Source organism: Echeneis naucrates, chromosome 21, assembly GCF_900963305.1.
Source record: "Echeneis naucrates chromosome 21, fEcheNa1.1, whole genome shotgun sequence".
NCBI lineage: Eukaryota > Metazoa > Chordata > Actinopteri > Carangiformes > Echeneidae > Echeneis > Echeneis naucrates.
The window spans coordinates 8,049,044-8,072,445 of NC_042531.1; the positions used below are offsets into that span (position 1 = coordinate 8,049,044).

The 23,402-nt window shown below is 40.5% G+C and overlaps 2 protein-coding genes across 3 annotated transcripts in view; both read left to right on the forward strand.

Moving 5' to 3' along the window:
• myo3b (myosin IIIB) overlaps positions 1-15,441 on the forward strand; it is a 52,804-nt gene extending 37,363 nt beyond the window's left edge. Inside the window, exons 33-36 of the mRNA XM_029530289.1 lie at positions 8,374-8,474; positions 8,852-8,898; positions 9,301-9,454; positions 15,318-15,441. Coding sequence (XP_029386149.1) covers positions 8,374-8,474; positions 8,852-8,898; positions 9,301-9,433 — 281 coding nt within the window. The 3' untranslated portion in view covers positions 9,434-9,454; positions 15,318-15,441. The remainder of the gene's footprint in view (positions 1-8,373; positions 8,475-8,851; positions 8,899-9,300; positions 9,455-15,317) is intronic.
• Positions 15,442-19,107: 3,666 nt separating this feature from the next.
• Positions 19,108-21,560, forward strand: sp5a (Sp5 transcription factor a). Of its 2 annotated transcripts, XM_029530591.1 has the most exons (3): positions 19,108-19,479; positions 19,796-20,239; positions 20,276-21,560. In XM_029530591.1, exons 1-3 carry the CDS (start codon positions 19,429-19,431, stop codon positions 20,870-20,872), a joined length of 1,092 nt encoding a protein of 363 aa, XP_029386451.1. In that variant the 5' UTR covers positions 19,108-19,428; the 3' UTR covers positions 20,873-21,560. The 2 variants fall into 2 exon arrangements, with proteins under 2 accessions (XP_029386451.1, XP_029386450.1); XM_029530590.1 differs by having other exon boundaries at positions 19,796-21,560.
• The last annotated feature ends 1,842 nt before the right edge of the window (positions 21,561-23,402 follow it).

Here is a 23,402-nt window from a genome sequence, read left to right on the forward strand (position 1 = left end):
GGTGGCTGCACAGGGGGCCTCTGATTATGCCCGTCACCCAGCCCACCGCTAGGGTAGCCTGAGTAATGGGGCCCAGCCCTTCATTACTGTTGTTAGAGGGGTATGAGGTAAGAGACAGAGGTGGAATAGTGTTTAGCGGCACGGCTGAGAGATTACGGGGATTAGACATGATAATGTAACACAGACAGGGCTCTCTAGCGAGCCTGGGATTAGTGTCAGCACGCCACAGCAGGTCTGGGTTAGATAGCGGCTAATTCGGTAATGCTGCATACAGGTGACCCCTGCTCCCAGGCATCACTGCCACTGAGGAGAGGCACCGTTTGATGAATTTATAATGCCAGAGTAATTGTAGGGGGTAACGTTACAATAAATGTTGGTACAACGGCATTTTGCCCAAAAGCGTTTTTTTGCTCTGCATCACTGGAGCTTTGAGTCATTTTTTAACACACAGGTTAGAAATTAAATTAGCTGAATGGCTTCTTGAATTATTATTATTATTTTTTTGTTATTTCCTTGCTGCTTTAAATCCAGAGATTAACATTTGGGCTATTTAATTTCATGTTTATAAGACTTTAAGACTTTAATGAAGTGATGTCATCTTGTAGCCGAACGTTAACGTACATTTTCCCTCTTAGATTTGTTTCATTTTTAAAAGCCTAGAGATGTGATACCTTCCAGTTTTGACAGAAGAACAACAGAAACGTGAAAAATTTAACATCTTTTTTTTTGTTTGTTTTTGTTTTCGAGTTATCTAGCCCAAAGTCATTTTAATGGAGATTTAAAGAGAATTTCAGTCTGTTTCTAGCAATCGACTTACTGTGGGGCGACAGCACTAACCGCCATTCCACCGCGGCAACCGTGAAGGAAAAGTCGATTTAAATGTTTCATAAGAATGTATGAAACCAAGTTGAAAAGTCATATCGTTAGCAATATTTGTTCATCTTTTTTCAAGACTATGACACCCGGTTATTCAGACCACAGGAGGACACGCTTGGGACCTTAATTTAATTTAATTTAATTTATTTGATTTTTTAAGTTTGGAACTGGTGGCTAAGTGCAGCAAGAAGCTTCTCTTGTTCAGACTATTGGTATAATTTATTGTAAGCAGTCAAATAGTGAGCCTTAGGCACAGTAATTTATACCTGATATTGTATCTGACAGTTCAGTTATATAAATGTCCTGATTTAAAAAAAAAAAAAAAAGAACCCTTTTCTCCTTCCGCCATAGGCTTCACTAACTCTTTAGATGCTTTGTGTGGAGGGTGCACACACAGATTTTCAGGTATTCATCGCGCCCCTTTTCCTGTCTCGTTTATGTTCCAAGGTCTGCTTGTGGCTCCAGCTTCTTTCAGGAAACCTTATTTGAATATGTTGAGGGAGGCCATGGTGGCTCAGGCACCCAGGGCACACTTTGATCCCTGTAGATCTGAGGGCTTTTTTTTTTTTTTTTTTTTCTCATCCCGAGATTGAGCGAGTCATGGAAGCCTTGCCCTGCCAGATGTTTGGAGACCAGGCTCCTTCCTGTGTCTCATCCTGCTGTCGCCTCTGGTGATCACATCGGTTCTCTCGAGCTGGAGCTCGACCTGGAGTGTTTCAGGACACCAGTGGAGAAAAACAGAAAATTAGCCATGGAAATTGAATTACCCCACCCCTCCAGACTCACACACACTTGCACACACTCCACACCCTGCTCCCATTAACGCCAAAACACTGGGGTGTGACCTGGAAGTTCTCAATATGTTTGATGGACGTTGGGTCTTTTCTAAGTGATTTAATAAACCCTGGTGTTGCAAGTGACATTAGAGGCTTTTTGTCCATGTATGACATGAGCCAGACCACGCCGTTTGGACAGATTTCTGACACCAGGATAGGCGTCTATTCTCAATCTTTATCCAAGTACCCGCAGCACGGCATTGTATTGTACGAAGTGAGCATCAGAGCACTTTGTACTCCAGGCGTTCTCAGATGTCTGTTGCACCAACCTTTGATTTCCTCATGTTTTGTCAGTGAAAAAGTTCCTCATACACAGTGTAGTCATGTAAGCTGTACACTCAAGATGATGGCACCTCTCGTCACCTGTCAGCCTGAATATTAATACAACATGTTTGCAAATGATTCACGGAGGCGTATGCAGAAAGAAAGCCTTTGCTAGCAAGCAGCTGATACGATCGGGGTGCTGCTTATGCTCCTCAGCGTGGTAAACAGGATGGTGCCGAGGATCAGTCAGAGCTGACTTTATGGTTCATGAAAGCTGAGCTACTTATGTTAACAGGCTTTTTGAAGATTATAGTTGTGGTAAACATACATGTCAAGAGACAAACAGTGATAAAGTGGAGCCACAACACAGAGTCCAATTACCTCTGCGCCTCGGAAGAGAGTTAACCTGCTTGTTTGAAGCAATGAGATGAGGAGAAGAAGGGAAAAGAAATAGTTGATGTTTATGTGGCGTTATTGGTTAGTGATATCTCCTCAGTGCGTACATGGTACAGTCAATAAGAAAACAATTTTGTTTGTTGCCTTGAGCTTTCTCTGTGCTTTACAACCACAGCTGGGAGAGCTTATTGGAAATGTGGACGTGGTTTTTACCCACACTGAGGTCAAACCCACACCCACCAGTATATCTCACTTTCTTCTCTCATTCCCTCCCTATGCTCTTAAACGTCTTTCTGCATGTCATCCCACAAGGTCTGCAGCCACCAGGTGCAGCTCCGACACACACCACCACCATCACCGTCACCAGCAGCAGCATCACCGTATCAACATGCATCTCCCAGACAAATGATCCACCCTCTCCGTGTTCTCTAGACAAATACTCTCCCTCCCTCTCGCTGTCTCTCAGCCTTTTGATTTATCTGTCTGTCTCCACATATCACCGCGTCTAAACCGGATGCCTTTAGTTTTAGGCAAATTACAGGCTCGACGTAGCGGCAGCAGAGATTTGGAGGGGATAGGAAAGACTCAACTTAACGGAAGGAGTTGCCTCTGTCTGACGCTACCTACGTAATCCTCTTAATGTCAGTGGGAGTAGTTAACAGGATGTACTTCCAAACTACTCATCATCACAATTCCAACAGAATAATCTCCTCAGACGTAAAATCAAGGTGGAAACAGACACTCCAAGTTCTCTGTAATTTTGCACATGTGGATTGAGTCATTTGATGTAGTTTAACAAAGTTTTTCAAAATACAAAACCATATTAGTTTTGTTACAGTTGTGGACAAAATAGATTTATATATTTGAATAAACCTTATTTTATCTAACTGGAAAAAGCTTAATGTCATTAGTTTGCATATTTAATCCATTTTTGGCCTGGCTTGTCATTCATGTCTGCCTTCCGACTGCTCACTTTTTACTCATCCTGCTAGGTCACAGAAATAAATTGCGTGTATTATGTCTCTGACAAATGATTGACTTCCACAAAGTTGGGAGATTTTTGCTCCACACAAACATTTCTTTAGGAGTCAAAGTTCCAAATCTGCTGTCACAGGAAATGATTGATTTCAGTGTGAAAAATTGCTTGTAAGTAACAACATCCTCTGCTTGCATTAGTGAAAACAGATGCAGGAACTACTCTTTTTTTTTTTTTTAATCTGCAGGACTTTTCTAGTTTGACTTATAATTCAAAGCACATGAGTTGCACATTTAAGTATGATGTCCAAAATGACAAGAGTGGTACTAAAACAGAGGAAACCTGAAAAGCTCTAGCCCTCCAGATATCTGTTTAGGTTCTTTGTTTTTCAAATGAGGAGTAACGACTGTGTTAGTGTGTGCACACATGCATGTATTTGTGCATGTGTTAGTATCCATATGCCTGGGTTTATGTGCGTGCGTGTGTGTGTGTGTGTCTGTGAGAGAGAGAAGAGGCGGACGGAGGTAAAAGAGGGGTCTGGGTTGCACATGCCTCATTTAGACATCAAAGGCCCCTGCTGATGATTTTTCCTTATAATCCATGCCTTTTGGTGCCTCTGCTGCCTCCATCTGAATAAACAAAAGCCCAAGTGGTTCTCTGTGGTCTGGGAAAAGCCAGGTGATTGCAGCACGATTTTGGAAGTAAATCGATACATCTTTAATTTATTCCACTAAAAATCCCTTTTAGCAGCTCTTTTATGTTGTTTCTGAGGAGCATTCTGATTTTCAAGGGATTTCAAAGTGGTATTTAGAGATGTAATGCGAGTCATCTGCTGCTCTTTGAAAATGAAAGAAGTACCTATCTCAAAAAGAATTCCAAACCTTTTATATTTCGAGAAGCAAACTTGTACAATATGTAAGTCTCTCACCAAGAAGAGCAAACTCTGCTTGGCTTTTTTCTTTTTTCTTTTTTTTTTGATATGGAGAAATCAATATTGTATGAACCAAACTGGATCAGCATTCCCAGTCGACCATTATTCCTCCCCTCCCCAAACAGCAAAAATTACCCATGATCATTTAACAAACCCCCAGTGTGAGCCACTGTATGACCCCTTCCCAGCACTGCCTGCCCATGTCCAAGCTGTGCTCCCATGCCAGAAGCCAGTTTGGCAGCATCCCTGCCTGTAATATATCTGCAGGAGCAGCATTCCTCTGGGACTGGCCTGGATCAAATGGCAATGATTTCCCAAACAGAGGCACAGCGATGGGAGGCCTGACCCATCCTCTGATCTGCTACACGCTCTAATAGCTGCAGGTCACAACGGATAAATGGTGATGCTGAACCCCCATGTGTCGAGCTCTGGGCTCCAGGTCTGCAGTGCTCGGAGATTCAGCAGATTGCCGTGCCAACAGATTTTGGCTGAACGATTTTTGGAAAATTTCAAATGAGGTTTTCCTCAAATAATACTGTGATTGCACTTAATGTGAATGTACTTCACTATTTGACATAAAAACTGTAAATTGTTCACCCTCTAACAGATTGAAGTCACTAATTCAGTCGTTTTCATGCACTTGCGCTGAGATAAGTTGAGTAAGCGAGTTCATTATTTTTATTTATTGTTAGATTTCCAATTCTTCAGATAAGCAAAACATTTGGTTGTTTAAAATACCCAAACAACACTGTGTATTCCGTTTTACAGCAGGGTTCACTTTTGAGCTGTTCAAGGCCGTCAGAATTCATAATTTGTGATTGAGTGCTTTGATGCAGCGTCCGGGGAATAAAACGTTTGCTTATCAAACATATATCTGCATCATTAGCCCAACAATGTCCTACATACAGACATAGCTCTCTTTTTCCAATGAAGGCGCAAATTTAAGCGTGTGCTATTATTTTAGTTTGTTTCATTTGTTATAAAGATAGGTAATACAGAACAGATACAGTAGCTCTTTCAGGTTTCAGAAAGCCAACAGCAGTTTATCTAAATGTTCTATTTCAACCTACATGATTTTGATGCCACCAATACAAGCGACTTGATTAGAGGAAATACACACAGCTGGTTCTTTCACAGCACATTTTCAAAGCTACATGAGATCAATGCAAATATCCTCAAATACGCAGCAATACCAAGGATTCACACAGTGGACGGTTAGAACCTCTAAGGCATGGAGAGATAAGATTCACGGTAAAAGTTGGCTAATATCACAGAACTGACAGGAACTTTCTGGGCATTTGCAAAGTGTGACTTTAGTAAACCCGCGCTGGCTTGAATAACATCAAGAAAACCGAGGAAAGATGGGGGAAAGGGGGAGGCTGCTCTTTGATGTATAGGATTGAGATGTGATGAGGTCTGTTCAAAGAGAGTACAAAGTAGTGTTAGGATGGAAAAAGCAAATGCAGCTTTAGTCAAGGTGGAGAAGCCGAGGTAGCAAGAGATGATGAAGAAATATCCTGTCTCCAGAAGATGAAACCTTATCGAACATTAAATATGGATGCTTCCTGGTAGAGGTGTCAGCTCTAAAACACTTTTGGAACCTACATATTTTGAAACCCCGTGTGTCGTGTAGCAGAAGAATGTTGTCATTTTCATATGTTTGAATAATCAGGTCATAATGGAGCTCATTATCTTTAGTAAGACATCAATAACACTTCCCTGTCTGCGATGTTATGAATTATTCAGTCTTCGGTATACACTTGTTTTGAACAGCTGGGGAATACAGTTTAATGCAACCAAGGATTTGGTCATCTGCTGGATGAAAAGCTGGAGATTCAATGGGCGGGAAACTGAATGTAAATTTCATCTTATGCTGTTTAACAGATTAGCCTTCATTTCAGAGGCAGAGTGAAAATCTGTCGCAAGAGATCTGCTGAGTCAGAATAGACTTTTAGTGGCAATGAACGGACGTCAATTCACTCTGAAGACATACTCAAATACTACATTTAAGAAAGTTAAATACCGTTCAGTTTCACTGAATATGGATGGCATCAAAAACGATGTGTGTGTAAACTGTCTGTATGATTAGACACCACGAAGGACTAGTGAGAACTTTTTTTTTTATGTTGTACTGATTCTTAAATTCAACAGTTTTATATTTTGGGAAATGTCCTAATTTTCTGAATTTCATGAGAATATTCATGACACTCTGATTACTTAAAAAAAAAAAAAAAACAAACAAACCTTAAACTTTCTTTTGTTCAACAGCTGGGAAGCTTAGCTTAGCATAAATAAAATAGAAAGGTAAAGTGGAGAAAGAGCTAGCAGGCTAGCAGCTAACATTAAAACTAAACCCCGTACAACCACAACTGAACAATAAGACACATTCCCTTGGTGATAATCTTACATGTGGTGTTTAGGAGTTCTACAACTCTTATCCACTTATCACCCAGGTACAATGCCTCCCCTTTTCTCATCCCAGGTGATGTTACCGCCTTTCACACTTAATGTGACTCCGAAAATGTTGCCACTTTCCACTTGGCCTCACTCCAACAGCTCTTACCAACTGTTGTTAAAACAACCAGGAGCTCTACATTGGCCTCTTAACTAATCTGCCAGAACTCAAGCCTTTTGGATGGGAGGTAAACATCCAATATACAGAAGTCCAGATGCCCTCATTTCAACTTTTTGCAGACTTGGAGCTAGACAAAACATGATTTTGGCTTGAATTGTGGTGATGTTTGTTTGTTTGTTTTGTTTTTTTTACTTTAGAGAGTCACATGAACGATTTCCCTATGTTTTAAGTCATTTCCCAAAATGTTAAAGTATTTAAAAGAACTATTTACTGAACATTTGCTTTGGATTATTTTTCAGGGAACTTGACCAGCTCTGAATTGGATTTCTACCTCTCATTAGTTACTTTGACATCTTGGCAAATTTCAGTTGCAGTACATTAGATTCTGCTTCCTGACCCTGATCTCGTATATTGGCAAATAATTAACTCCACACCAGCAAAATTCTGAGGAGCTAATCTGCTTTTGCTTATGTGCTCCAGAAACCTGTCTTCAATAGTAAAACTGCACCTTCCAAAAGATTATAAAACTGAAAGGACCACTAACAGAAACCCTCACTGAACCTCGCTTTACGAGGCAAATCTCCCACAACAGCATTGTTTACTACGTCTTCAGTAAAAAGACATGTTGATATACAAAATAATTCCTCTCTGAGACAAATGTTGTCTCATGTTGTCACTGTCATGTCTCAACTAATACGTGCTGTTATAACTCACCCCCTTCCCTGTCAAATGCTTATTTCCCTTTTTTGACATCCTTGTCAATCATTGATGCAATCTTTACAGTAAATGTCAACTGAAATATCATAAATGAGATGTTCAGCACTTGTAGAGTTTGCTTTGCTTTCTAGTGTCATCTCTCTGTCATCTCCAATGTGAACTTTCCCAGGACCTTTAGCAAATAATTGGAACATTTTTCTACTCATTTATATTAATATGTGGTGCTTCTCAGACAGTCATAAAGACTTCAAACTAAAGACTTAGCTGCTGTTGTAGATGCTCCTACTCGCTGTACATTTTTTGTTCCCACTTTGAGGGCACGGCAAGATCTGATCTGAGAATCAATATGAGCTCCTTCAGGAATTGCTTTTCTCTTTTTGTGGGTTTTAGTCACAGTGAAGTGAAAACTCTTGCTTAGTCAGAGGAATATCCAGTAACACACACACAGATGCACACCAACATCTCACCTCTGCCTCTCACCTCTAGCTGTTTGGCAAACTTAAACGCAGTCTGCTGTGCACCTGTGAGACTGAGATATAATTAGATGTGGCTCATGAGTGTGTATTTCTGCAATGTTAAGCTGTTATTGAGTCAGCTCATCAATGAAATGACATAATCTCACCAAAGTAAATTTAAAATGTGTTTCTGAATCTTTGTCACACAAGGATGCAGATTTAAAAAGTGGAGGGCAGAATCTGTTTACTGCTACTGTCATCACAATCGGTATCATTTTGGTTTCTGTTGTTTTGTTTTTTTTTTCCCACTTGTTTGGATCAGTGCCCTTATTTTTCCTCTGTTGCAGGTCCAGTGATGAAGCTGCAGCAGAGAACCCCTCGCCGGCGGGGCCAGCAGCCCAAGCTGCTCAACAGCCCTGAAGACAGCCTGTACTACAACCAGCTAAATGTGAGTTCAAAGTGCCGATAAAGGCCTTTGTCTGACTTTGGTTCCACATGATAATACAATTAAACCTACCTGTGCCAGACCCTGGAGCCCCACCCCCACACTTCTCTGCCTCTTGTCTTGAACATGTGCTTATGCTCTTTATCTGTTGCTTTCATGTCAGGATGTCTGCCTTCACGGTGAATAATTGATGTGGTTTATCAAAGCTGAGCAAGATGCATGCTTCATCAGACTCACTTGAGCCCTTTGATCAGAAAAAATTATGCTGTGACTTCTGATATTATCAGCATCTGCTCGCATTCAACACAAAATCACTTTGAATTAAAAATTAATGACTCTCTGCTCATCTTTTGACTGTGTGCTCTTGGCCCTTTCCTCAGAGAACTCTGGATTACCAGGGGAGCAAGAGGAAGCCGAGAAAACTTGGGTAAATAACTGCTTTCCTACTTACAGCAACTCTAAACAGAGCAGGCCCTTTGTGGAATAGGAGAATCCAGAAATGGAGTTGTTTTCTTATAATGTAAATGGAGAGCCGAAAATAACAGGCTTTTTATGAGCAGTTGCTCTGCGTCATTAGAGAGGGGGTTACATATTAAGGCTTTGTCAGCATGCTAATTTTAATTGTTGAAGGTCTGACTTGTATTTGTACTATAAATGACATCCTGCTTCAGATCAATTTCTTAAGCAGACTCATGAACACCACATCACTGCATCTGCAAATATTGTTTTTATTTCCAGATGTCTGTTTTATCCCATCACAAAAACTCTGATCTCTCCTCTGTATCACAGTAACTTCTTGCCACTTTTCTTTTCTTCTTTCACATCACAGTCAAATCAAAGTGCTGGATGGAGAAGATGAGTACTACAAATTACTGTCAACTGTGGAGTCGATCCCCGAGGAAGACTGCACAACCGCCCCCTCTCCCACTCTTTCTAGTGGGCCCCTCGTCAGTCAGAGCTGAGCCCTACAACCATGTCAGCCGGTAAGACAGACGCACCAGACATGTAGACAGACACTCCAAAGAACATCCTCAGTGCTGGATGGGCTTTGCTATGTGCAGCAAGTAGCAGCAGTGCAAAATAAGCAACCTGCACAAGTGATGCCCTCAGCTGTAAATCTAAAGAGGTCATAGTCTTTACAGGAATGACTTACTCATCAGTGACATTATAATAACATTTATATAAGGATTGTGCCTATTTCTGTGTCATAAATCATGACAGTCTCTCCATAGCTGTGGAGGTTTTATGGACATAGTGCTTGATGATTATGAGAGATGTTTCATTTTTCAAGAAAAGGGGCTCAATGTGTGTTTTTCTAAACTCATACTTGAATCGCTGCTATTTTGCCTCTGAATATGATAAATGGATAACATTATTATGGTGTTGCTCTTTTCTCCTGGGCCTTTTTTTGGGTTCTTAAATCCTTAATAATCAGTAATAAGTAAAAATTCAATATAAGCATTACATCAACAAATAAATTAATGGAAGTACTTGTGAAGCAAAATATACACCAGCATGTAATGCATTTAGTAAGCGGGGATGGGGTAATATGTTAATAAAAAACATTTTGTGAAGTCACAGTTACACCATTAAACTCTGAAATGCTGAGCATTTATTGTTGCTCCAAATGTAAAATGTTTCATCACTCTACAAGGTTTGCAGTTAATAATAACTTTATGATCTATGTGGTAATAACTGGATTGGTGTGTCTATTACATTTTAGAAATAATGATATGTGGGGAAAAAATTATGACCATGAAATTCAATTTCTAATGAAAAAATGATCATACCTTCATTTCTGTTGGTTTACTGATGGTTTAATTGACCAATCACTGATCCACTGCTCTTCATTTACAATAAAACCCCCCTCATCTTGCCTCCATGTTGCTAAGCCCAGTGGTGTTAACTTGGTTTGAAAACATCTACCTATTTTCAAGTATTATATCAATTGTCTAAGACGGATCCAGAAACAGATCCTTCTGAAACCCAAAACTCTCCTGACTAGTCCCACAGGGAGCTCTCTGTAGTTAGAGGGGCTTTGTGCTGTCTGAGTGCTGGAATCACTACATAGCCTCACAGAGGCAGAGCGAGACCTCACTTTGAATTCCACCCCAAATACAGGAATTTTCTTTTAAGATGTGAAGTGTCGGAAGTGTAGGGATGGAGAGTTGATTTGTGGAGCTCTTTTTTTTTTTTCTTCTTCTTCTTCTTCTTTTCAATTTGCATATCATTTACTGCATCTCACTTTGTTGACACCCGGGGGCCTGAGAGGAGATTTTGATCTTAATAGGAAGAGTAGGGTAGGATGACTGAGGATCTCATCGTCCTTTTACTCAGTAGGGAAAACATTAGACCTCTGCCTTGACAGCCTGACCAGCTTCACTAAAAGGTTCAGGTTCACAGGAATTCTGGTAGGTTTTAAGAGGCCCAAGTTAGGAGGTCAGATTTAGGGTAAGACACTGGCGATTGACTCATCAACTAAACACCAGTGGTCATCAATTTAGTTTCTTCTTTTTTTTTTTTTCTTTCAGAAAAATGTCTTCTATTCCATTGGTCTCATAATGATTAATGTCAATTAAAGTATTATACAATTAGGCAGGTTATTCCACATCAGTGCATTAGACTGAAGCCTACTTGAGTAAACGCAAATGAAGAAATGACAAGAAAAAAACAGAGAAAAGCGCAAATATTTGATAAAATTAAAAAGATAAAATATAAATCCACTATTTTCATGACTCCAAATTAGTTCATATAATTCAGCTGCATTGAAAATAAAGCCCTGTTTTTCTTGTTATTCTTTTCTTTTCTGTTTTCAATGTATTACTACAAAGAGATCTACAGAAAATTCAAAAGCACTATTCCAGTCCACTGGCAGTGTTATAATGTGGTGTCACAGTTAGTTCAGAAGTATTTCACCTCCGGTCGTAGCCCCAGATCTTGCAATAATTAAAATCCTCGTTGTGCATTACTCCCTTGCTGGGATACTTGGTTCCTCTGAAGAGCAGTCTGAAATAGGTCACCCCAGCACCCTGTAGTGCATCTTAAAAGTACACTGAATCAATTAAGTGTGATCATGCTCCCTTGATTATTTTGGCCCTGTTTTACCACGGAGAGGAATTTCAAATAGGCTCGCTAGTTTGAATAACAAGGTTGGACTGTGGTGACAAATGGTGCCAGAGTGGGAGTTTCTTCCTCTGTTTTTCTCTGCCAAATTAACTCCCTGGCTGATTGCCTGCTTTAGCATATGAGAGGAGGTGAGCGGAGGTGTGTACGTAATTGTCTTAGTTAGCTGATGATGTGTTGCAAAACTAAAATGTTATGAAATACTGTCATCACTCTCCAGCTAGACAGTCTGACCTAATGAACTGATGCTTTTGTGTTTTCTCGGACAGGCGGTCTGTAGCAGGGACAGACACTTTGTCAAGTCAGCATTCAAGGTCTGACACCTGTGTTTTCTTTAATGTGTCTTCATAAATCCAGCTCCCTCTTGTTTTCCCTCATTAAATCTGACAACATCTGGTGTGTGAGAAAGGACTCCTTTAATGTGGCTTATGTTATTGCTGGTGTTATTTTTGCCATTTTAGCTATTTGCTTCATGTGCTGCACTTTCATTAGAGCTCCATCCAAGGCAGTCCCAAATACTGCTATCCAAAGTTTTAAACCACCTTTATGAAAATCACTCGCGCTGCAGCCCTAACAAATGATGAAAAGCTTTTATTTTCTAAAGAAGTATACTTACCTTTTCACCTAATAGTGATGTCTCACTTCAAAGAGAGCATGCGATTAGGCCAACAATGTCCTGTTTCTATATCCTTTCAGTTCAAAGGGAGAGTTTGAATGCCAGTATTTCATGTGCAGCCTTTTCAAATACCATTTTAATGCAGTTTACGTGCTTCTGATATCTAGATGTGTCAGATTTTTACAAACAGAGAATATATCACAATTTACAATGATTGCATACTACAATGTTTTCCATAACTAAAAAAGTAATGTCAAGTCTTGTTCCTTAATAGTTTTTGTTCCCACAAACTTCAAGGACTTACGACCAACAAATGCCTAAAATAGCTACGAACTCAGCATTGTGATGCTCTTTGCAGGCTAATGATTGGTGGCAAAATAAGCGACATATGTGAGCGTCAGCCAGATGTCAGATGTGTGTTGAGGGCTCTGAGCAAAAGAACATTCCCTAAAGACGGCATTAATAAAGAAACTGGTCGAGCCGGGTGGAGACAGAGAGAGTAAGAGGCATAGAGGAGGAAGGAGATAAAAGAGTCTGTTGAGTAGATACATCAAAGGTCTGTTAATGACAAGGGATGCCATTAGGGTTTCAGTGGCTTTTGTTTCAGCTTCCTCACACCTGCAGTTTGTTGAGGGCACTCTATGCACTGTTTTGTTGTTTAACATTAGCATGAATATAAAATGCACGCATGAGGAGATGAGAGTTTGTTCCCGGCTGCCAATCTTAGAGTTGACCAAATGTTTTGGTCAGAATTACAGCTTCCTTCTCATTTGCAGAAAAGGCTTGTAACTATTCATTTCCCTCCCACTGTAAAGAGGGGTAAAGCCAGGAAAGGCTTACATAGAACAATAGGAACAGTATGGAAAAGCTGTTATCCTGTGTGCCATGAAATTTACTGACTTAAAAGTTTTCTTGGTGCCTCCGGTACTGGATTTGGGATTTGACAAATCAGAGCGTGAAATTGTGATTAGCCTCTCTGTTTGTAGACGGACTGGGGCACTAGCAGACTTGGCATGGCCAAAGGTGTAACCTGTTTTGTTTTGCCCCAGCACTGCTTTCCCAGATGGTGAGACCAGCTGCCACTGAATAAACACTGGACGGGTAACAGTGTGAGAATTACTACGGCCTTGTTTCAGTTTGGGATGCATAACGGAAAGCTTGTCATTTTGACACTGCCAGGAGGTGCAGGGACGTATCACCTGGTGTTCAAACCTTTTGATTTAGGTCAAAATAAAATGGTTTGGTGTGATGCTTTTTTTTTAAAGCCACTATTTTCTGACCTAACCAACATTACCATTAGCAGCTATTTACCTTGCACTTTAACAGAAACCCAGTCAGTCCCACTTTTTATTTTGGACTCAGCGTAGAAGGGTTGGTAAAGTAATTTAATTTATTATTTAATTTGAATTTATCACCTCTGCTAAACTGATTATATTTCATCCATTTATGCCAGATTCTCTATTAACCTGAGGACGTATGCAAAGAGTATTAACCCAATTTGCACCAGGTATGGCCAAGGAAGACATTTTATTTTGACCTGATTAAAGGAGCTTTAATAATTAACATGGCAAGATATAGCATTAAATTAAATACATATAGCACTGTTAAAAAACAGAGTGTAACTGCAGTCCTTTCTTCATATTTCCCAAAGTTCCTTGTTGGACAAGAGACCTGACCATTTCCAACCATCTGCACATTCTTATAACAGTACTATTCTTCCAGACACATTCAGTAAATTTTCGCCTATTTGACATATTGCTTCTGCAATAGTGTTGAGACAAACGAACGTTTTCCCAGTTTTGTTTTGCTTCCGTATGTTTCCATCGCCTGTCCAAGAGCAACATATGATCTAATGATGTAATGTTAAAAAACTGGAGTAGGGTGAAAAACTGAAAGTATCCAAAATATACTTTTGCAAATATCTGTAGCCCTGCTAGTTTATTTACTGCCGCCAAGTGTGAATGTAAATGACATTACTTCAAATTTTATTTAAAAATGTTCTACCATTGGCTAAACTTGTCCTCTTATTGCTTACCAAAAGTTACAGTTAGCATCTTGAGGCACTTGTTATCAAGTGTTCAAGAGCAAAAATATAAATTGGTCTCCAGCGTTAAAACTGGTGTTGAACTGGTTTAATGATAATTTTTCAAAAATGTCAACCAGTTGCTCTTAAAACTGAAATTGAATATCTAAGGGCCTTTTGTCCATGGCATCACAGGATGATATAATTGTATAATTTTTCCTGGGAGATCACTGCAGGCTCTAACTCTGTTTGTCATCATTAAGGTGGAGAGTTTCTCTCTTTAAGGCTGGATTAACACATCCAGGGTGGGCTGAGAGAAGGTAAATTGACCTGTCCCGCCTTTTGTGACCCCAGGCCAACCCTGCACATTGCCAAGGCTTTGCTCTTTGCTCTTGAATATGCAGAGGTCCCCAGCTTCATAGGCCCAAGAGAGAGGGGAAAAAAAAGCGTTGTATCGCATTGCAGGGAAAATTAGTGAGACCAAAGTTGGAGTTTCTGTGTGTTGGGGGCTGCGAACAATGGCAGCTTTCTGTCAGACAGCAACTTCAAAGGTCTGCTGAGTGACTGCTCTGACTTATACTTTGTTGTAGATCACTGAGGAAATTCACAGATGTTTTCTCATACGAGACACCATTATAGCGGCTCAAGTACCCGGTAGCCTCAAGCGTCTCTCCCTCTCTCTCCCACACACTCAGACTCACTCTCACTCTCACACATGCACCCCCCCTCAACCCCTCACCCTCTCCCTTGCCCACCCCCATCCCAAGTCTCTGATATCTCTCGCATGAGACAGATATGGAACCTGTTTTCGCTCCAACTGCTCAAAGAATATGAAAAGTAAAAAAAGGGTTCATGTTGTGGCGTTGCCCCCTCGACTGTCAAATCCACAGAGCTCACTCTCAGTTCACCCCATGTCAAATCGCACTCTGCTCTGTTCTCTCACATTCATTTGGGGTCAATGCAATAAGTTGTACAACGTTCAAAATAACCAACATAATCTAAAAATGTAATAATAGTCTTGGAAAGTGTTTTGACTGTGCTCTAAACATCGGATATCAACACCATTTTTCTCTCTCTTCCGCAGATTACATTTTCAACACTGAACTGGACCCAAACAAACTGCATCTCAACATCACACACAACATTTACTGTACATTTTTATTTATTTATAGTAACTTACTGTTTTATATGTGTCAAATAAATGTGCTCTAAACTACTGAGATATGATCATCAATCTATTTATTTTGTCGGATTGAAGTCCATTTCACATTTTATGCAACACTTTTGAAAATTAAGATGCCAACTTAGGTTAGATATGTTTAGTATCTGTGTGTCTTCCACACATTATAACACAGTCTATCTTAATTCAGCATCTGCTTTTGTTTGCACATCATATCATATCTTAAAGCCTGATGGTATTTTGGAAAAAAAAAAATAATTTGACAATGAAAAATTATGTCTTTAGAGGGATGACCTTTCAAACTTTTAGATAGCCTTTAGCTAACATTTTAAATCAGATTCTGATCAAAATAGAAATATAACAAGGAGATATGTTTATTAACCTCACCATTCTCTTTTTACTGTTCATAGATTAAAAGAGTACCTGCTTTAGTTTTCTGCCATTTACAAACTGAAATATTCTGCTCACCCATGAATGCAGCTTCATTCATCTGCACCTCTCAACACTGATTTTTGTTGCTCCAATCTGCTTTATGCTTTCAAGTATTGTAGGAAGTACACGAATGGTACCGACTGATACCAGTTCCAACTACACAGTACACAGACAGAAAACTGTTGCAGTAGGGGTTCCTCCAAGTTAATTTTCCCATCAAATGCCACAGGAAAAACTTCTTTTAGCCCAACCACTGCTGAGGTGACCCTGTGAAACTTGAGGCATGGCCATAAGATGGTTTGGAGCAAGTAAATTACCTCGGGGACTGGACATTGTGTTGAGCACACAGTCATGAATTTCTTACAAACTATATCAAAGTCCTGCTCAGCCAAATCCATCCCTCAGCTGGAGCCCCATTGAGATGCATTAAAATGTAAGAACTAGCACTTAGGGCTGAACCGAGTATCTCAAAGGAAGACTCCAATAATTTGGTAATGCTGATGGTTCCCAAAATTCATGCAGCTGTCAATATGGCCGAAATTTCTCTTGCATAGCATGAAAGCTCACATATAAAGCTGATTATGGGAAAATCCACCCAAAATCAAAATTAATATTTCCTATGTCCTTAATGTCCACAAGTCATTGCTGCTGTTGACAGTCACAGAGAAACGTAATCTGTTTTTGGGTGGATAGTCCCTTTACTTTAACAGTTGTCTGTTTGGGGATAAGAGAGCAGATTACAGCATTTGACATTTATCTGACATTTAAACCTAGAAGCTAAAACTAAGTGACAACACTTTGCTGCACAGATACCAACTGTTGATACTAAATAGTAAAAATGTTCCACTGTAATGTACAGCATGGCCGATGACTAACAACAGCTGGCCAACCGAATTTATGTTGATTGTGGTCTTAAAATAGTTTCACACTTGTTCACCTTTTCAACAAAAGCATTTTTTAAAATGTGAAGAGATACACACAAAGTAGGATGCCCATGGTGAAACGTGTACAAGATATAAATTTTAAATAAATGATTTGCTAATGCTCTAATATTATATTGATATTGATATTGATATTGATATTGATATTGATATTGATATTGATAAAAACAAGCGTTGCCAGATTGGAAATGATCACTGTTACACTTGTCTGTACGACACTTCTTTTAACTTTTCATGCTTTGAATTAATCACTTAGAGGGATTTGTACAGCACACCTTTTATTGATGACTTATTAACATATTACTGACTTGGTGGTTGGTAGAAAATAAAATATCTAGCAACATTTGTTGACATTTTCCTAATATTTATAAGTAGGTTATTGCCTATATGAAAAGCTAAACACCAGTCAAGGATGTTTCTCACAAACCGACAACTGAAAACATGATTTCCAACCGATCTGTAAATCTTTTCATCTGTTTTGAACTCCTTTTAGTCCAAATCTATGAATACCGAGCGGTACAAAGTGGATGTGTGTGCACACAACTAAAGCACAATCCAAATAATGGCTTTGTCAATTATAAATAAATCATCAGTTCATACTTTAGTGTAGTTCCCTTCCGCTTAAAAAAAAAAGTCTTAAATGTTGGTGAAACATTGATAAATAAACTTTTTCAGCTCCTATCAAGTCTTTAAAAATGTGAAGTCACGAGTTGAAGTCCATCTCTGTGATTAATTGAATAGATGAAAAACATAAAACAAGTGTAACGTTAAGGAGGATAAATGAAAACAAGAAGGATTTTTCATGACATGGGCATCTCTAACTTAACTACTGGCTTCTAATTGATGTTAAGACAATTACTCTTCAACAATTTGTATAAAAAATAGACATAACTTTTAAATAGTTTGTAAAGGATGCCTTATTGAAGTGCTACATACATCATGGCCATTAAATTCACAGATTGGTGAATAATGTGGCCTCTGTAGGAGAGATTTCAGGAGCTCCAGAAGTACAAACACTGTGAACATATTTAATTTGGCTCAGATTTCAAAGTAACGGCCTTTCTGCTTTCTGTAGATTTTTGTTAGCTGAACTCTATAAGCTTCATCACCAGCAGCTGCCATAGCTGGATGTAAACAAGGTCTAATCTCCGCTGGTTTTCTGTCAGTCAGCGGTGTGACTCCAGCACTCCTGTAGCCAGTTCTGTAGTTTAACATGGCTCCAGTGCAGCCCAGCAGGACTCCCCCTTTCCCTCATGACTGTGTATAAAGCCGTGGGAGAGGACTGGGAACATTAATCCCTTCAAAGGAACAGATCTAATTCAAAATCTGCTGCTCAAAACTAGTTGAGAGGACAGTGATTGTTTCTGCAGGAAAGCCAGATAAAGATCAGAGAGTTGATATAGAAAAACTATAACTTCCATTTCAACTGCTCTGCCACAAAAGTTTGGATGTGATCTTAAGAAAGCTGCATACTTTAGCCTTTGTTAACTGTTCTGAAAGAAATACTGCCAAAATATGATCGTTTGCCTTTAGCCCATGCTTTAAAGTTGGACTTCTGCTCTGCATGAGATCTGGAGCTTTTTCTGAATGGAATTTCGTCCTCAGATATATAAAGTTTAAAAGAAACAAACCATCAAATTTACAATAGCGGTTTCCCCTGTGTGACAAGTGAAGTAACATTATTTGAATTATCTGCTGGAGTTTTCTTTTTTTTTTTTTTTTTTTTTTTGGGGGGGGGGGGGGTCGATGGGGGGTCTTGGCTTTACAGGGTGTAAATTTTAATGCTCATCAAAGAGGGAGGAAAAAAAATCTAAATTAGGACTAAGTTGTGATAAAACAACTGATTGAAATGAGTGAAGGAGAAAGGAGTATTCAAATGATTCAGACAGGGCATAATTAAGCGTTTAATTCCGTGTTGTGGTTCAAAGGCACAAAAAGGGGGAAATTTTAATTCAAATGATTAATGCAAAAGAGGCGCAGATACTTCTGAGATGAGAACTTTGTGTCGAGTCACTTGATTTGGTCTTCCTCCTCCATCAAGCATGCTCTTGGAGATCTCCAGAGATAACAATGTCACATTGTCACACAGGGCTCTGCTACAAATCCTTAATTACAAAAAGAGGATCAGATGACTACAGCATCCAATACCGGGGTCTCCAGGCGGCGTGGGGGTCTTTGATCAGGAAAATCCAATTATTTGTGTATATACATTTCCCACATAGTGATTACTTCATTAATTGTCCCGCCTTTATCTCCTCCCTTCCCATCCCCCCTAATAATCAGCTCCTTTATCCGGACCAACAAACACACCATAGGAGCTTTGTGGATTCAGAGGATTTGCTTTCCGCTCTCAAAGAGCCGCTATTCTTTGATGATTGGGCAGCGGCAAACTTCAAAGTAATAAATCTTATTTCTGACTGGCTGGCGGCCCACCAAAGTCCTTATCAAATTCTAAGAAGTGATCCCTCAGTGCTCAGATAGAGCCGGGATATCTGAGAGGGAGCACTGAGGGCTGCAGACCTGCTCCACGACACGTTTCCCTGCGAATGCTCCACATTTATCTCAATTAGAGCTTGTTTTTTTTTTTTTTTATTATTATTATTTCATTTGTGTTTGCTCGCTGAGGGAGGACGACGCTCGCCATGGCAGCGGTGGCTGTACTGCGGAATGAGACACTCCAGGCTTTCCTTCAGGTTTGTGCGCAACTTTTCTCGTTTTAGTTTGACCGCTTGGTTAAGTCGTAAACTTTGAGCCCGTCGGTCCGGGCCGGTTCGGGTTGGGATGGCCGCTGTCTCTCAGCCCTCCGGCCGCCGTGCGGTGTCCTCCAGCCGAGGCTCCACCGGTGACAGCGACAACTTTTGGCACATCAGTCAGAGATCCGTCCGGCTCCGATGAATTTCGCACAGATTTCCTAGCATGTACAGCTGCAGCGTGTGTTGTTTTTGTTGTAATCATTGTTGTATTCAATGGTGATTGTAACATCAGACAATGTGTGTGTCGGTTCTCCAGGATCGCACTCCAAATTCCTCTCCAGAGAACTGTAAGCACTCTCCGCTGGCTCTCCTGGCTGCCACTTGTAACCGGATCGGCCATCACCACGGATCCAACCCCACAGATTTCCTGCAGGTCCCCTATGACCCCACGCTGGGCTCCCCTTCGCGTTTATTTCACCCGTGGACTAACGAGGGGAACCCCCAGAGCAGCCTGGCCACTAACTCCACTTTCGGACTATCCTCCAAGCCCCAGCTGTCCGCGCACATCCAGAGCTCCTTCAGCTCGCACCACGAACTGCCCCTCACCCCTCCGGCGGACCCCTCGTACCCCTATGACTTCTCCCCAGTGAAGATGTTACCTTGCTCCATGCAGTCCCTGCAGTCCACCTGCCCTCCCACCTACGTCCCCGCCGTCAGTTACGCGGCTCCAACTCCGATCCCGCCCGCGATGCCCAGTTTCGTGACGGGACCCTCCGGCCTGGTGCACCAGCAGCAGAGACAGTTGTCTCCAAACCCCGCAGAGGATATTCCGTGGTGGAGCCTGCAGCAGGGGAACCACGTCAGCCACTCGTCCTCCCTCGGTCCGCACCGCTTCCAGCTGCAGAGGGGTCTGGTTCTGGGACATACGGACTTTGCGCAGTACCAGACGCAAATCGCCGCACTCCTGCACACCAAGTCCCCGCTGGCGACCGCGCGGCGCTGCAGGCGGTGCCGGTGTCCCAACTGCCAGTCGTCCACGTCCAGCGACGAGCCCGGCAAGAAGAAGCAGCACATCTGTCACATCCCTGGCTGCGGGAAAGTTTACGGGAAAACTTCTCACCTCAAGGCGCACCTGAGGTGGCACTCTGGGGAGCGGCCGTTTGTGTGCAACTGGCTGTTCTGCGGGAAGAGCTTCACCAGGTCGGACGAGCTGCAGAGACACCTGAGGACTCACACGGGGGAGAAGCGCTTTGTTTGCCCGGACTGCTGCAAGAGGTTCATGAGGAGTGACCACTTGGCTAAACACGTCAAAACTCACCAGAACAAAAAAAGCAAGTGTCACGACAAGACACTCGACCAAGTCAAACGGGAGGACACCAGGAATATGTTGTAACACACTCTCTAGTCATTTGAATCAGTAGAAATCACTATAGTGCAATACAGTCAGTCCTGCATTAGTTCAAGTACACAGTGAGCAGCATTTCTACGTTTTGGGGTACTTTGGTTTTATTTTGTTGTTTGATTTCTGACATCCTGACAATAGTTTCTAACCATGCTGGTCTGTGTAGCACTTTTGTTTTGTTTTGTTTTGTTTTGGCGGTGTATATAAAGTTTGTTAAGTTAATTTGGGACCATGGAGAAGTTAGAGCTCATGAGTTTGAATTCACTGTCTATATCATATCGAGGAAGACAAGTTTTCAACTTGTGTTTTGATCATTGTCTTCGGTGGAAGATTTCACTCCCCTGTAAATTATATTTAATAGCTTTTGTTGAATGAAAGTGTCAGTTTTTTGCTCCATATGGGGTGTTTCTAAGCATGCTCTTGAAAAGATCCACTATTGTTGATATGACCCAAATACTGTGTGAGAATAAAGATTATAACATTTTTCCTCATCTCAGAATAATTCATTTAATCTTCCTCAGTTATATGAGCGATGAGACGATCAGGTTCTATGTTTGTACAGAAGCTGAGTTAGATGTTACCTGGAATAATATGTGTCTGTGCTTTGTAAACTGTTGTCAAAGTTTTTTAACTGTAAAATGTAGTTATATATTTCAAACTATTTTGTGGAGTAAAATTTAAAAACAACTGATGTGATTACCTGATGTTCTGCCTTACTTAAAAAAAAAAAAATAAAAATAATAATAATAATATATCCAGCTGTCAGCTAAGGTTAAAAAAAAAGACAAATTCACTCAAGATATAATATTGTTTCTCATGCTGAAAATGATCAAAGATGTCTATATTTTTAAAATTGCAGTTTATTCTTTAACCTCCCACCTGTTGTATTTCACATGACATTCAACAAAACCCAGACAACATTTAAGAGGCGATGGGGCAGCTGAGGTGACGTTCTTCTGTGCGACATTTGCGAATCTTAAAGGGAATATTTGTGTGACATGTGTTTGCCACAGAAAATTTCACAAAATGGGTTTAAGTGGTAAAATGTCTGTGTCCACGCCCTGAAAATGTATCCACAAACTGAGTAAAAACTCACGTAATGATTAGAAGAGATTCCATTCTATTAACTGTCTCCCCGGGAAGCACGATCCTAACCACTCCTTATGTGCTCATACTCTGAAACATAGCTCGAAACTCATCACGTTGCCTTTTCACTATGGAGGACACTACAACACAGTACAGAGGAGAGAAAGAGAAAATGGTTCATCTCCTCATAGGAAAAGATGAAATGGTACATTGTGTTGTTCGGAGAATACTGCACTTATTCCCATGTTCTTCCGCCATTACTCTAAACTGTAGGGATGCTCAGATTTGTTAATGCACTCTAATAGATGTGGTCTATTTGCGTTTGCGTTTTCCATTTACTTCTGACTACGTAGTGACACCGTAGGCTGAGATGAGACCCATTAACAGAGAAACACTTTGCTTTTTAGCTGGAGTGTCAGCAGGTTCATGTTAAACACAGTTCAGTGGGTTTTGAAGTTGGATTTCTTTCTGAGTCTGTCGGGGTCTTAATGGACAGTTGATGACTGAGTCCACATGAAGCTGTTTTGATCAAAGTTTTCTGCCTCGCAGAGTGGAAATATGTGATCTCATTTCCAGGGCAGATAGTAAAGTTATGACATGTGCCTAGATGTCATGAACAAACACTGCTCCACCACTCCTTTACTATGGACTGCCTTGCTCGAGGGCACTTCTGCTGGGTACGTTGTATGTTTCAATGTGCTGCTAATTGTTGAGTTTTTCATGTTGACTTTCTCTGCTTATATTTTCCTTGAATTAGTCACTTCTGAGGCGACGAAGTCTTCATCGTCTGACAGATTTGAATATGAGTGAAGCAGACAGTAGCCTCTGCCTGCTGCCCTCTATCAGCCTGGTGTCCTGTTTTTTTTATGTTGTTGTTCAAATGTCAGTTTGAACAACAACAATCATTCACTGGAGTTTCAAACTGTCAGTTTCTGCCTCAACAGCTCCCCCTTTTGCACGACAAATACAAATATCCCCCCCAAAATACCCCTCATTATACTTCAAGGTCCATGTTTGAAATTCTTTTACATTTTTGTGCTTTGTCCAGGAAAGATCGACAAAGTCGACATATGCAAAGCCATTTACCAACCAACACAGTCATGAATTTGGTGTTTGGTTCATTTGTCGTATGGAGATTAGCTTGACCACAAAAAATGACCAAAAACTCTTGTAAATAAGAGTTGAAGTCGCCCGTTCAACTCAAACTACAACATTGGAACATGCTGTATTTTTACAAAAGGGAGTTCAAACCTTAAATATGTGACAATGTTTATCTCTATTGTCCCTTAACTAAATTAATACGATTACAATGACAAGTTATTTTGTTTGTGGTGCCGTTCAAAGTTTGTTTCCATCAACAGCCCATAATGATCATCAATAATCTTCAAGCAACCCTTTTAAATAATTCAAGCACTTCAAAGAACTTAGATTGAAT

Bases quoted from the DNA above. Each gene is read 5' to 3' on its own strand.
- sp5a (XM_029530590.1), top strand. From the start codon at position 19,429: ATGGCAGCGGTGGCTGTACTGCGGAATGAGACACTCCAGGCTTTCCTT. The intron at 19,480-19,795 runs GTTTGTGCGCAA...TCGGTTCTCCAG, and splicing joins CACTCCAGGCTTTCCTTCAG to GATCGCACTCCAAATTCCTC.